The sequence below is a fragment of the Gobius niger genome, assembly GCF_951799975.1.
Source record: "Gobius niger genome assembly, chromosome: 7".
In the NCBI taxonomy this organism is placed as follows: domain Eukaryota; kingdom Metazoa; phylum Chordata; class Actinopteri; order Gobiiformes; family Gobiidae; genus Gobius; species Gobius niger.
Genome location: NC_136858.1, coordinates 38,148,922 through 38,161,657, shown reverse-complemented (window position 1 = coordinate 38,161,657; position 12,736 = coordinate 38,148,922). Strand labels below are relative to the sequence as shown.

General features: G+C 35.6%; 1 protein-coding gene across 1 annotated transcript in view; it reads left to right on the top strand.

Moving 5' to 3' along the window:
• The window catches only part of LOC306965532 (proline-rich protein 5-like), a gene marked incomplete at its 3' end in the record, with an annotated part of 72,195 nt that extends 61,003 nt beyond the window's left edge, over positions 1-11,192 (top strand). The window contains exons 8-9 of the mRNA XM_079560006.1: positions 37-154; positions 10,852-11,192. Coding sequence (XP_079416132.1) covers positions 37-154; positions 10,852-11,192 — 459 coding nt within the window. The remainder of the gene's footprint in view (positions 1-36; positions 155-10,851) is intronic.
• Between the last annotated feature and the right edge of the window lie 1,544 nt (positions 11,193-12,736).

Genomic DNA, 12,736 nt, shown 5'->3' with positions numbered 1-12,736 from the left:
AATGTGACTTTGTTTAAACCCCGGCTTTTCCTGCAGGGCATCCACGAGTCCGGCGCCCCCACACAGGAGTACTTTGAGCTGGAGCGTTTGGTGGAGATCGTGGTGTCTCCGTACCTCAGCAACATCTGTCCCAAGACGCACCAGCTCCTCTTAGGTCAGTGGGAACGTTTCTGTTTTCATCACCAGAGCCTCTATGTTTAGGTTAAAGCAGGGGGGCCAAAATGAAACAGTGCCTGTGGGTCGCGGGCCAAACACGGCGATGTCAAGCGTGAAATATATACTGCAAATGATAAAAGTTACTTTATTTTCTTTTTTGGTTTAGCTTTGCATTTAATTCAATCTATGCAATTAACCTCTTAACTCCCGTCTGAACCGAGAGGATCTTTTTCCTCACGTCATCACATTTTTTTCCCATCATTTTTTTGTGGGTGTTCAACTCATTTTTGTAACTTTTTTGTCATTTTTTTGGTCATTTTTTCGTCAATTTTTTTCATCACATTTTTGTCACATTTTTGTCATTTTCTTGTGACCTACAAAACTCATCTAAATGGATCTTTTTCCTCACGTCATCACATTTTCTTTCCATCATTTTTTTGGGGGGGTTTTCAACTCATTTTTGTAACTTTTTTGTAATTCTTTTGTCAAATAGTACATTTTTTGTCACTTTTTGTCACATGTTCATCATTTTTTTGTCAATTTTTTGTGACATATTTGCCTCTTTTTCATCATTTTTTGTCATTGTTTTTGTCCATTTTTTTTGTCATTTTTATGTCATTTTTTGTGTCATTTTTTCGTCCATTTTTTGTCATTTTATGTACATTTTTTTGTCCTTTTTTTGTGACATTTTTGCCTCTTTTTCATATTTTTTTCATTTTTTCATAATTTTTTGTCAATTTTTTTAACCAATTTTTTGTCAGTTTTTGTCACACTTTTGTCATTTTTTGTGTCATTTTTTCATCAATTTTGTGTCATTTTTTTGCTACATTTTGGTAATTTTTTTGTCAATTTTTTGTGACATTTTTGCCTCTTTTTCATCATTTTTTCGTCATTTTTATGTCATTATTTTCGTCAATTTTTCATCATTTTTTGTCAATTTATTTATCAATTTTTTGTCACTTTTTGTCATTTTTTGTGTCATTTTTTCATCAATTTTGTGTCATTTTTTTGCTACATTTTGGTAATTTTTTTTGTCAATTTTTTGTAATTTTTTGTCAAGTTTTTATCACATATTTGTCATTTTTCTGGTCATTTTTTTGTCAATTTTTTGTCACATTTTCATCCTTGTTTTCGTCTCAGTTTTGTCGCTATTTTCACACCTTTTTTCCAGAAGCTTTTGAATTGGGGTAAAGCCAAACTGGAGAAAATGTGCTCGGTTCAGGTGGGAGTTAAGGGGTTAAGTGCTACAAAAGCCTAGTTTTATTAGAACAAAATCAATTATTGTAGAAATATAGAGCAAAATGGAAACAGCACCACCTGTACCTGCAGCACCTACAGTGACTTTAACTCATTCATTTCTTTAAGTCAAAGAAAATGCCACATTAGATCATTTTGAAAGTGTCAGTTCAGCATAAATTCTTTTATAAGTCATAGATGTCAACGATCTTTGCAAAAAAAAGTTGGAAAAATGTGAAAGTTGATGCTACGACGCTGTGATTGATAAACACCAAGACACCAGTGTTTGCGAAAGGAGCGAAACAGCGCCCCCAATTTGACGCTGGTGGACAAAAAGTGAACTGCATCCATATTTGCCATTGAGAATGAACGGGAGAGAGAGTTATTAACCAGATGCGGCGCAAAAGTAGGTCACCCTCTGGGCCCCACTTTGGGCACCCCTGGGTTATAGTGTGGCTGCGTTTCCTGCGACCATAGAGAGTTTGCTTTTAAAGGCTCGTACACAGAATATTTGAGATAAAACCCAGGTCCAGATGTGTGTTTCTCACAGACGGAACACAAACAGGTCTCACACGAGTGACTGTTTAACCTGAGGGGATTCAGCTTTTTACTTTGAAAAGACTAGACTGGGAAAGCATCTGTTGTGACGTTCTGACAGTTTTGTATTAGCGACTTAACACTTAAAGGAAAGGACGACTGAAAGATGAGCCGTTAAACGAATACAAGCATCGTATTGTTTGTTTTTCTACTTTTCTACGTAATAATGCTCCAAAGAAAGGAGACTTTGCAGAGGGAACTTTGTCTCCAAAATAAGTGCAGCCTTTGGGGAGACGCTGCCGGCAAAACAACATTTTTCAGTTCCCACCTGAACCAAGCACGTTTTGCCCAAATCCAAAAGCTTCTTGAAAAAAGCGACAAAAACGAAAGGAAAACAAGGATGAAAACGCAACAAAAAGAAAAGAAAAATTAACAAAAAAGTGATGAAAGCACCAAAAAAAACCCTGACAAAAGCCACTAAAGAGCAAGTGACGAAAGAGAAACATAAAAGGCAACAAAATGCGACAAAAACACAACAAGAAAGTGGCAAATTTGTGACGAAAACGGCATTAAAAAAAGCAACAAAAGAGCAAAAAGAAAAAAATAGATGATAAAGATGACGCTTTCACCCAAATATGGTGTTTTTCCTCCTACGAGACGCCGGAGCGGAAAAGTGGAAGAACGGGCCGAGCATGCGCACTCGCTACAAAACTTCAGGGCTGGTTTTCTCTGAATGAGAGAAGCCGCACTCGGGCAGAGCCTGAGCCCTTATAGAAGCTCCCACAGACTCCACACTTTACAGGCTGAGACACAACAAGAGTCTGAAGGTTTTTTCAGAGGGATTTTTTAATATCTAATTCCTAGCCTGATTTATTCAGCTTTGAAACCAACAAAACAGGCGGAATTAAAATTTGACAAAAAAATTACAAAAATGTGACAAAAAATGTGAGAAAGATTTGACAAAGATTTGACAAAAAACTAACAAAAAATTGACAAAAAATTGACAAAAAAAAGACAAAAAAAACGACAAAAAAATGACAAAAACTTGACAAAAATGTGACAAAAAATGACAAAAAATTAACAAAAAAAAGACAAAAATTTGACACAAAAATGAAAAAAAATTGACAAAAAACAAAGAAAAAAATTGTCAAAAAATTTACAAAAAATGTACTCAAAATTTACGAAAAAATGATGAAAAAACGATGAAAAAATGATGAACATGTGACAAAAAGTGACAAAAAATTCATTATTTGACAAAAAAATTACAAAAATGAGTTGAAACCCAAAAATGATCTGATCTAAAAAAAAAAAATCTGATTTTTACAGATTTTTTCACTGATGATTAGTTTATTGAAAAACTAAACAAAATATCCAAAATCCCCTTTGAAAAAATCTGAGTTACTAATATGTCAATAAAATAAAACCATAATATTTAATCTGGATCAATTCATTATTTTTATTTTGTTGCCCAAAATATTGGCAATTTTGGCCATTTTAATGCTCAAAATGCCTTATTTTTATGTGAAAACATAAAATGACAGAAAAAATGCAATACATTTTTTTCTCATATTTATATCTGTGATGTTCAGTTTCAAATTGACATCTCTACATTTATTTTTTTGTCCCTGTTCACCTGCAGTGTCTCGCCTTAAGTGTTTTGTCTGTTCATAGTTGAAAGAAAGTTGAACTAATGAATAAGGTGGTGCTTTTATTTTGGTGAGCTGGATCGACACAGGAAGTCAGTTCTTGGGCGGCGTTGTTATGATTTAAAGTTATGCCGTCACACCTATAAGGCCGTAAGCTCCAGTCAAGAAGCTTTTAGATTTGGGTAACGCCGAACTGGATAATATACATAAAACATATGAACTTTAACCTGAAAAGAAAAAAACTCTCCAGCCTGGACTTAATATTTTGAGTAAATCGAATTCCAAGTCTGAGTTTTGAATTTCAAGAAACTTTTTTTTGCAGTTTTTGCTGATTTTTCCACTAAAAACAGCTTATTATAAAACTAAACACGTGACATAAAACCCTCTATGAAAAAAAAACATGGATTTAAACCTGGCTTGATCCATTATTCAGATCCAGTTGCGGAAAATATGGGGAAATTTGTTTGAAAACATAAAATGACAGACAACTTGCAATGCATTGTTTCTCATGTTCATACCAGTATCCAGAGCAACAGTTTGAAAGTGTCTGTAGTGACTCAGCGGGAGTGTGAGGGTCCGCATGGCGCCTTTACTTTCCATCACAGTGGTCTCCAGGGCTCCAGGATCAGGCGAGAGGTGAAAACCTTCCAAACAGCTGATCCTGGAGCAACATGTATGTGAGTGCAGCTCTGGCGCCCCCCTGTGGTGTCCCTCCTCCACTCACTACAACAGGGAGGGAAGTTTTCTTAACAGAGGGACAGTTTTTTTCATCGTAAAAAGACCATTAAACATTAAACCCACTTTGAAATCAGACAAATGAACTTTTACTTTTGTTTTTCACTTGAAATGATACAATATAATCTGAGTTAAGAGAATAATGTCTTGTTCCTTTGGCGATGAGATGTTTTATCTGATCTAAGACCAGACCAAATCTAAACCAAAACTTTCGATTGAATCTCTTAACCCCTTAACTCCCACCTGAACGGACCACGTTTTCTCCAGTTTGGCTTTACCCCAATCAAAAAGCTTCTTGGGAATAAAGCACCAAAACAGCCACAAAGAAAAGAGAAGAAAACAAGGATGTAAACGCAACAAAAATGTGACAAAAACTGGACAAAAATTTGGCAAAAATTCAACAACAATGTGACAAAAATGTGACAAAAATTCAATAAAAAAGTGACAAAAATTCAATAAAAATGTGACAAAAATTCAATAAAAATGTGACAAAAAATCAATAAAAATGCGACAAAAATTCAATAAAAAAGTGACAAAAATTCAATAAAAATGTGACAAAAATTCTATAAAAATGTGACAAAAATTCAATAAAAAAGTGACAAAAATTCAACAAAAAAGTGACAAAAATTCAATAAAAATGTGACAAAAAATCAATAAAAAGTGACAAAAATTCTATAAAAATGTGACAAAAATTCAACAAAAATGTGACAAAAATTCAATAAAAATGTGACAAAATTCAATAAAAATGTGACGAAAATGTGACAAAAATTCAATAAAAATATGACAAAAAATCAACAAAAAATCAATAAAAATGTGACAAAAATTCAACAAAAATTCAATAAAAATGTGACAAAAAATCAACAAAAAATCAACAAAAAATCAACAAAAAATCAACAAAAATTCAACAAAAATTCAACAAAAATTCTATAAAAATGTGACAAAAATTCTATAAAAATGTGACAAAAATTCTATAAAAATGTGACAAAAATTCTATAAAAATGTGACAAAAATTCTATAAAAATGTGACAAAAATTCTATAAAAATGTGACACAACACAGCAACAACTATTCATTTCTTCCAGTGCACTTTCTACAAATCCCAGAGTTGTTCATGATGTGACCTAATCGGGTGCATTGACAGTATTTCTCCCATTTAACCCTAAAAACGTTGCAGTTCTTTCTACTATCAGATCCTGCTGCTTTCATGCGTCATCGTGCGCCTCGAAGTCACCTCCTGATCTGGGTTTCTGGAAACGCTCCACTCGGGAACATTTGGTAAATCCTGATTTGATTAGAGCTAATCCTGGGGCCCGTTTCTGCTTCAGACCTGCTCCAAAACCCGTCAGCCCAGGGGCGGACTGGCCATATGTCCTGTATTCTGGAAGAGCACAGAAGGGCCACTGGCTCCAGGGCCACCGGTCTGGCCTCTCACTTTACCTCACCCTCACCCCCGGGCGTGACCGAGCTTTACCCAAATCTAAAAGCTTAACCTCTTAACTCCCGCCTGAACCGAGAGGATCTTTTTCCTCACGTCATCACATTTTTTTTCCATCATTTTTTTGTTGGTTATTCAACTCATTTCTCTAACTCATTTTTTTTGGGTCATTTTTCCGTCTAATTTTTGTCATTTTTTTGGTCAAATTTTTATCACATTTTTGTAATTTTTTTGTAACTTTTTTTGTCAATTTTTGGTCAAATTTTTGTAATTTTTTTCGTCAATTTTGTATCAAATTTTTGTCACATTATTGTCATTTTTTTGTCTTTTTTTCGTCCATTTTTCGTCAATTTCTTGTGACATTTTTATCACATTTTTGTCAATTTTTCGTCAGTTTTTTCATCATATTTTTTTATCATATTTTTGTCATTTTTTGTTAATTTTTTGTAATTTTTTTGTCAATTTTGTATAAAATTTTTGTCAAATTTTTGTCATTTTTTCATCATTTTTTTTTACTTTTTTGTCAAATTTGTATCACATTTTTGTCATTTTTTTGTCACATTTTTGTCATTTTTTCATCATTTTTTTGTAGCTTTTTTGTCATTTTTTCATATTTTGTCAATTTCTTGTGCCATTTTTGTGCCATTTTTGCCAATTTTTCGTCACTTTTTTGTCAATGTTTTCTCACTTTTTTGTCACATTTCCATCATTGTTTTCGTCTCAGTTTTGTTACTATTTTCACACCTTTTTTCCAGAAGCTTTTGGATTGGGGTAAAGCCAAACTGGAGAAAATGTGCTCGGTTCAGGTGGGAGTTAAGGGGTTAAAAGAAAAGCCTCCAAAAAAACAAAAATGTGCTGGAAAAGCAACAAAAAAGCGACAAAAAAGTGACAAAAACACAACAAAATGCAGCGACAACGTGACAAAAAGTTACCGTCACATTTCCAGATTTTATCTTTCAAATGAGGCGTTACAGTGTTGCTCCCCAGTCAAGAAGCTTTTAGATTTGGGTAAAGCTGAACTGGAGAAAATGCTCTGGGTTAAGGCGGGGGGTCAGAGGTTCACATGTGTATTTGTGGAAGTGTCGCATTTATGCTGATTTGGGCCAGACTGACCAGAGTCCAGGGCTGTTTTTCGGTCCCAGTCCCGGCCCTGTGTCCGCCTCAGCCTGGAGGATCTGGGCTGGTTTTCGGTCCCAGTCCCCGCCCCTGTGTCCGCCTCAGCCTGGAGGATCTGGGCTGGTTTTGTGCCTCCTGGTGTGACGTCTCCACAGAGGCAGTGGGAGCAGCTTCACTCCTCACACAAACTTAAACTTCCAACGTTATTCTGACCAACGATCGTTCTGTGAAGAATCCAGATGCTGTAAATGTGTCAGAATGAGTTTGGAAGAAGCATTTTAATCGGTATCTTCTTTGATTGTAATATATATTTAAAAAAACAGCTACGATTTTTTTTTACTTATTGATTGTCCGTGAGAGTAAATCCTACGCTGACAGAAAAGGCGAAGGGACAGAGGGATGTTGTTCATCCACTTACACAATGGAATGGCTTTTCACTTGCAGCAGTCTGACCCTGAGTGCAGTAGCTCGTGAGGTGGTCTGTGAGGTGGTCTGTCTTCAAAAGGAGGTTTAGAGTGGGCTGTGTTGATTGTGGAGGATTGAGGAGCATGTGCGGGATCTCCGACCGTCAACAATAACATTCACTGTGCGTGTGGAAATGTGTTGGAGCAGAAAGTCTTTTATTTATCTTTCAAATGTAGTGGAATAATAAGTTCTCAACACAAATACTACTCGAGTAAAGTACAAATCCTCAAACACTCTCCTCGTGTTCTGTATCGTAGTACCGTAAATTCTCTAATACTGGCCTGTATTCCATTAGCGGCCGGGTCTCTGACAGCTTTTTTTTAACATTTTCATCAATTTTTGGCAATTTTTTTTTTTTCGTTTTTTCATCACATTTTTTTTCATATTTTTGTCAAATTTTCATCATATTGTTGTCACTTTTTCGTCAATTTTTTGTTACTTTTTCATCAAATGTTTGTCACTTTTCATCAATTTTTTTGCTATTTTTTTTTTTTTCGCTTTTTCATCTTTTTTTTTTATATTTTTGTCAAATTTTCATCATATTTTTGTCACTTTTTCATCACGTTTTGTCTTTTTTTTTTTTCACTTTTTCATCCAATTTTTTTAACTCCTTTTGTCTCATTTTTGTCCATTTTTACGGTAACAGGGGCCGGGTCTCCGACAGGGGCCGGGTTTTCGTCTGGCGGAGGTAAATTAAAGCCGGTCTCTAAAACAGGCCGGGGCTTTTATTACAAACTAAAGCAGTAGAAATATTCCCCATGTTAGGAGTTTGTCTCATACTGGTGTAAATGAAAACTCTCGTGCAGGAAGTAACAAACTGAACCCGGGCCGAGGGGGACGCTGTGGAGGAGCTGATCCGAGCGTAACTTTGACACTGATTTAGCCACTTTTCAAACCTCCTGTGACCATATTTGGAAACAGGGCAAATGTTTATGACCCTCCAGGGTTTTAATAAAGTCTCCATCGCGTCTTCAAAGCACGTCCAGCTGCTCCGTGTGCAGGTCAGTCCCGCCTCAAAATAACTCCTCCCATCAGCGCGAGCGTCTCGTCTTCTCTCGGGTCAGTCTCATGATCGATCACAAACACAAACGCTCCGTCTAAACTCGCCTTTTACACAAGATAACAACAAATAATCCGGTCCAAGGTAAAAACGAAACAGAAACCTGCAGTGACACTGATGTCAAAGCTCCGCTAACAGCAACGAAACACTTCCTGTTGTCCCGACAAAATAAAAGGCGTCAATGTTCCAGCCGCTGGGAGAGGGTTTGAAATGTTCATTTTTGATTGACTGCTTGAATTCTTCCGCAGTCAATTATTGGTTTTCATGTTCTTTATTATTATTCCTCTTCCATCTTTTTCCCGATTTTCTCCAGCTTTCAGCACCTTCATGCTTTGTGCAATTTATGCAAGTTATGCATCAAAATGTTCCGCATGTTGAGGAGAAGGTGCTGTTACTTTTGGGACTTCTGCAACTTACGGTTTTTCCGCAATCGGCCAAAATGTCGGAGATTTTTCCCATTGACTTATAATGGGGCTGCCGCAAATCCATGCTTTTCTGCACTTTTTTCTGCATTTTCTGCAATTTCTGCACTTTGTGCAGGTTCAGCTTCTGCAACTTGTGGGTTTTGAGAAAAAATTGTCCTTCTGCAGTTTTCCAGTTTTTTTATACGAGAGTTTGAAATGTTTGCATTGGTGTGTATGTGGGAATCCAGCCAATGAGGAGACTCCGCCTTTCAGCCATTTGTGCTTCTGCCAATCAAGCACTGAGGCCATTTCAACAGTTTGACCAGTTTATGGAATATAAATGTTTATGCAATATTAACAATTTATGCAAAGTAACCACTTTATGCATTTTGAACCGTTTATGCAACTGAAGAGTTGATGCCATTTAGGATTTATGAATTTTAAAGAGTTTTGCAATTTACATAATTTATGCAAATTAACCCATTCATGCATTTTACCACTTTATGCAGTTTATACAACATGACATTTTATGCATTTTACCAGTTTATGCAAAATAGATTATACAAATTAACCACTTTATGGAATTTAAACAGTTTATGCATTTTAAAGCACTAAAATGCAATTTAATAGGGATTTTCGCATGTAACCAATTTATGCAATTTGAACAGTTTATGCAATTTCTGCATTCGCTTCCTGCAATTCCGCAGTCAATCGCAATGGCGCAGCCATTGCATTTCTAGTTTTTTAATTTTTATTTATTTATTTATTTCAGTCATGTTAGTTACATGTTTTCACATTTCAACAACTATACATGCTTTTTTTAAATATTTTTTTTATTTATACATGATTGAAAAGGAGCACGATGAAGACAACGCTTATGCTAAGTGCCCCTTTCTTCAAATACAAAAAGTAGACAAAAAAACAAAACATAAATGGTCTGATTCGCAGGTATTATACAAAAGCTAGAATAAACAACACAGGTACTACTGTTTTTAAAGTTGAAATCTAATATTTACAGTAGTGTGTAAGAGTTGATATTTGTTGATTTGAACTGTTTTTTAAATTGGTGCACTGTGGAGGAGTTCTTTAAATTCAAGGGCAGGGTGTTCCACAGTTTGATGCTCATCCGCTTCTGGGTTGTTCTGGCAAAAGGGAGAGTAAAGTGAAGTTTTCTACGACCGGATGCATCGGCGTTGAACACAAACATCAATTGTACAGATTGAGGCAATCGAAAAAATCTTGCTTTATACATTATTATCAATGTTTGTAATTTAATGAGATCTTGTAATTTTAATAGTTTTGATTTTATAAACAGTGGATTTGTATGTTCTCTACTGTGCGTTTTATTTATTATTCTTATAGCTTTTTGTTGTATTTTTATCAGCGGTTGAATTGTAGTTTTGTATGTGTTTCCCCAAACTTCTGAGCAATAAAGTAAGTGAGGCAGTATTAAAGTGCAGTATAAGACCCTTAAAGATTCACAATTTAAAACATATTTTACTTTGTGAAGAACAGCAATATTTCTACATAATTTATTTCTAATACTGTGGACATGAGATTTCCAATTTAATTTTTCATCCAGTGTCACACCCAAAAACTTGAGTTCAGATGCTCTTTCAATATTTCTTCCATTTAAAGACAGCTGGATATCCACGTTTAATTCACAATTTGAAAACACCATGAATTTTGTTTTAGCCACATTTAGTGACAATTTATTTGCATCAAACCAATCCTTTATTTTCATCATTTCTTTTTCAATTATTTTACTCATGTTCTTTAAATTTAAAAAGAAGAAATTTGTGTCATCGGCAAATAACACAGACTGTAATATTTCTGATGCTTCACATAGATCATTTATGTATATTGTCATTGTTATTTTAGGTGCAAATGGACACAAATCTCGTTTTTCTTCATTTTCCTGGTCGTCCGTTTTGCTCAAATAGAAATAAAGGCCTGTCTCTAATTGTGGCCTGGTTCCAATAAAGGCCTGGTCCTGATGCCCTTGAGTAAATAATAATATATTAGAGCATTTACGGTAACTCTCCCCTCTCTCCCCCCCCAGAATCCCGGCAGCTGCGCTCGTCCTCGTCCCACCCGGAGATCACGGTCACGCATCACCTCACCAGCTCGGACTCGGCGTGCCTGGCGCCCCTGGTGGAGCAGGAGGGCGAGGCCTACCTGGAGAAGTCCGGCGGCGTCCGCAGACACACCGTGGCCACCGTCCTGTCCGCCCCGTTCAGGCCCGAGCCCGCGCGGGCGTCCGGCTGGAGGGGGGGGGGCGGGGCGGCTCTGGGGGCGCTGCTCTTAAAGGGGAGGACGCTGGCGCCGCGGCCCTTCTCCAGCCAGCCGGACGTGATGCTGCCGCGGCACAAGGCGGCGGCGGCGGCGGGAGAGGGGCGGTGATGATGAGGAAGAGGAAGAGCACTGGAGCATGAACTGCTGTGGGAGAGTTTATTATTATAAATATACAAGTGCAGCTCAAAGTGGTTTCAGGGCGGTGACCGGAGAAGGTGAAGACGCTGCAGTTCGTCTTTAGAGAAAATTGAATATTGAGTAACTTATTTTATGGAGTTCCTTTTGTCGTTATTATTTATTTAACCCCTTAACTCCCGCCTGAACTGAGCACGTTTTCTCCAGTTTGGCTTTACCCCAATCCAAAAGCTTCTGGAAAAAAGGTGTGAAAATAGCGACAAAACTGAGACGAAAACAATGATGGAAATGTGGAAAAAATGTCACAAGAAATTGAGGAAAAAATGACCAAAATGTAACAAAAAATGACAAAAAATTGATAAAAAATGTGACAAAAAATGACAAAAAAATTGATCAAAAATGTGACAAAAAATGATGGAAAAATGACAAAAATGTGACAAAAATTTGATAAAAAATTGACGAAAAAAAATAAAAAAAATAACGAAAAATTGATGAAAAAGTGGAAAAAATGTCACAAGAAATTGACAAAAAATGTACGAAAAAAAGACAAAAAGTTTGATAACAAATGTGACAATAATTACAAAAAAAGTTACAAAAATGAGCTGAATACCCAACAAAAAATTGACGAAAAAATAAAATAAAAAATGACGAAAAATTTATGAAAAAGTGGAAAAAATGTCGCAAAAATGTCACAAGAAATTGACAAAAAATGTGACAAAAAAAATTACAAAAAATTTGATAAAAAATGTGACAAAAAATGATGGAAAAATGACAAAAATGTGACAAAAATGTGATATAAAATACAAAAATAATAAAAAAAAAATAACGAAAAATTGATGAAAAAGTGGAAAAAATGTCACAAGAAATTGACAAAAAATGTACAAAAAAATGACAAAAATGTGACAAAAAAATGACAAAAAAGTTACAAAAATGAGCTGAATACCCAACAAAAAAATGATGGAAAAATGAAAAAAAATTGATAAAAAATTTACGAAAAAATAAAATAAAAAATGACGAAAAAGTGATGAAAAATTGATGAAAAAGTGGAAAAAATGTCACAAAAATGTCACAAGAAATAGACAAAAAATGTGACAAAAAAGTTACAAATATGAGCTGAATACCCAACAAAAAAATGATGGAAAAATGACAAAAATGTGACAAAAATTTGATAAAAAATGGACGAAAAAAAAGTAAAATGACGAAAAAGTGATGAAAAATTGATGAAAAAGTGGAATAAATGTCACAAGAAATTGACAAAAATTTGATAAAAAATTGACGAAAAAATGAAAAAAAATGTGACAAAAAGTTACAAAAAAGAGCTGAATACCCCACAAAAAAAATGATGGAAAAAAAATGTGCTGACTTGAGGAAAAAGATCCTCTCGGTTCAGGCGGGAGTTAAGCGGTTAAAGCAGAACGAAGTAACTCATGCCCCCAGAGCAGTGGTTCTCAACCTTTCGGAGCCGCGACCCCCATTATAACAGTTCATTAGGATCGTGACCCCCGCCCGGGTCAGAC